This window comes from Lucilia cuprina, unplaced genomic scaffold (assembly GCF_022045245.1).
Source record: "Lucilia cuprina isolate Lc7/37 unplaced genomic scaffold, ASM2204524v1 Scaffold_3299, whole genome shotgun sequence".
Lineage (NCBI taxonomy): Eukaryota > Metazoa > Arthropoda > Insecta > Diptera > Calliphoridae > Lucilia > Lucilia cuprina.
Genome location: NW_025808243.1, coordinates 1 through 2034, shown reverse-complemented (window position 1 = coordinate 2034; position 2034 = coordinate 1). Strand labels below are relative to the sequence as shown.

Below are 2034 nucleotides of genomic sequence, written 5' to 3'. Positions count from 1 at the left end.
CTAGAACTGAACTAGAACTGAACTGGAACTGAACTAGAACTGAACTAGAACTGAACTAGAACTGAACTAGAACTGAACTAGAACTGAACTAGAACTGAACTAGAACTGAACTATAACTGAACTAGAATTAGAACTGAACTAGAACTGAACTATAACTGAACTAGAACTGAACTAGAACTGAACTAGTACTCAACTAGAACAAAACTAGAACTTGAACAATTTTTTTTATTCTATATCCCCATTCCCTGTTTTATTGATGAGTTTTTTGTTGAAAGCCTTAATTTTAGTTAATCTTTAAAATTGCCTATAAATTGGAAAAGTTATAATAAATCTTTTGTTATTTTTCAGGAATTGTTTACAAAAAGCAAGAGTTTTAAGTTTTATAAAATGTTTTTGGAGCAAATTGTTTTAAGTTTTCATTTTAAGTACATTTAGCTACAGAAATAAATATTTAGGTTATTTTTTATTTTTTTTGTTTTGTTATAATTAAAAACATAAAACAGAACTTGTGATAATTTAAACAATAAACCGAGCAAGATTAGAAATCAAATTGTATAAAATACTCGTACTTATAAGTTTTCAAAGAGCCTAAAATTAGGCTATTAAATTTAGAACAAGTATAGCCTTAGAGTAGGCATTTTATGTTGGCGTAATAGCTTGTTTTAGTTATTGTTTAATTATTACAAAAATTTGTTTTATTTTTTTAATTTTATCAAAATGAAATCTATATTATTTTGTTTTTTAAATATATATTTATAAAAAATTATCTAAATAAATTTAAAAAATGTTGCTTTTAACTTTTTTGTTTAAATAGTTCTTAAATTATAATAAAATCGTTGATTTACTATTAATTCGTTTTTCATTAATAAAATGGCGTTTTATTCAATTTCTTTGCTTGTTATTCATATAAAAAAATATGAATTATTAGTTAACTTCGTAAATATTTTAACTATGGTTTACCTACTTTTAGGAGCTAATAATGTAATAAATTGTTGCCTAGTTTAAGGTTTACAATTATTACTTTTATGTATTTTTTAAACCTATAGTTATAATATTTACTTCATTTTCCTTTTTCTTAGAAATTTTTTTAATTTTGTTTTAGCAAAAATTAAAATTCTTGATTTTACAATTATTTGTTAATTAATCTTACAAATAGTATTAATTATTTTATAGATTTTTTGTATATAATTCTTACCTAATATTTGTTTTTTTTCATTATTCATAAATAAGGTATAATTTTTTTTCTTAACCCCTTTAAATCAGGGCTAAAAATTATTTAAATATTAATTGTTATTTCATTATTCCCAAAAAATGTATGTGTGTATTAGTTATCTTGCAAATCTAAAGGAAAATTTACTGATCATCCTCTGGTGGCATTTTAGCTAAAGTCAACAGAATCATGGTCAGTTCTTTGCGGGAAATTTTACCATCTTTGTCATAGCCTACACCGCGTAAAATTGTTTCTTCGAAAGCTTTCAAGTCAGAGGCATCATAGTCATCCTGCGTAAATAAAATTAAACAAAAAATGCGTAAATATTAGTTGAGCTTAAAAATATTTTAAATTTTAGCTTTAAGTTTTTTTTTAATTTCTTTAGAATATTGTTGTAAAATTTCAATTTACCTTTTTCACCAATTCCAATAAATCCTTTAGAAATCCTTTCAATTCTTCATTTTCTATAGAACCACTATTGTCCTGTTTTGAATTGAAAATAAACAATGGAAATGGAGAAAAGTAATCATGCGTGTTAAAAAAGAAATCATAATTTATGATCAGCATCTGTTGTTGGCTGCAATACGTTTTGGTATTGATTTTTTTTATTAAACAGTAAGGGTCATAATAATAAGTACATTTTGTTAACATTCTATTTGAATTCTATTCTAGTTGTGCTATAGTTGTGTTCTAGCACTGTTCTAGTTCTGTTCTAGTTTTGTTCTGTTCTTGTTCTAGTTCTGTTCTAGTTCTGTTCTAGTTCTGTTCTAGTTCTGTTCTAGTTCTGTTCTAGTTCTGTTCTAGTTCTGTTCTAGTTCTGTTCT

At 24.5% G+C, this 2034-nt stretch overlaps 1 protein-coding gene across 1 annotated transcript; it reads right to left on the bottom strand.

Annotated features, from left to right (window-relative positions):
* Positions 1 to 1201: 1201 nt before the first annotated feature.
* On the bottom strand, positions 1202 to 1820 carry LOC124421157 (calbindin-32-like). Its single transcript, XM_046955983.1, has 2 exons — positions 1622 to 1820; positions 1202 to 1500 (listed from the first exon to the last, which is right to left on the bottom strand). The coding sequence occupies exons 1-2, from the start codon at positions 1775 to 1777 to the stop codon at positions 1354 to 1356; spliced, it is 303 nt and encodes a 100-aa protein (XP_046811939.1). The 5' UTR covers positions 1778 to 1820; the 3' UTR covers positions 1202 to 1353.
* Positions 1821 to 2034: the final 214 nt, after the last annotated feature.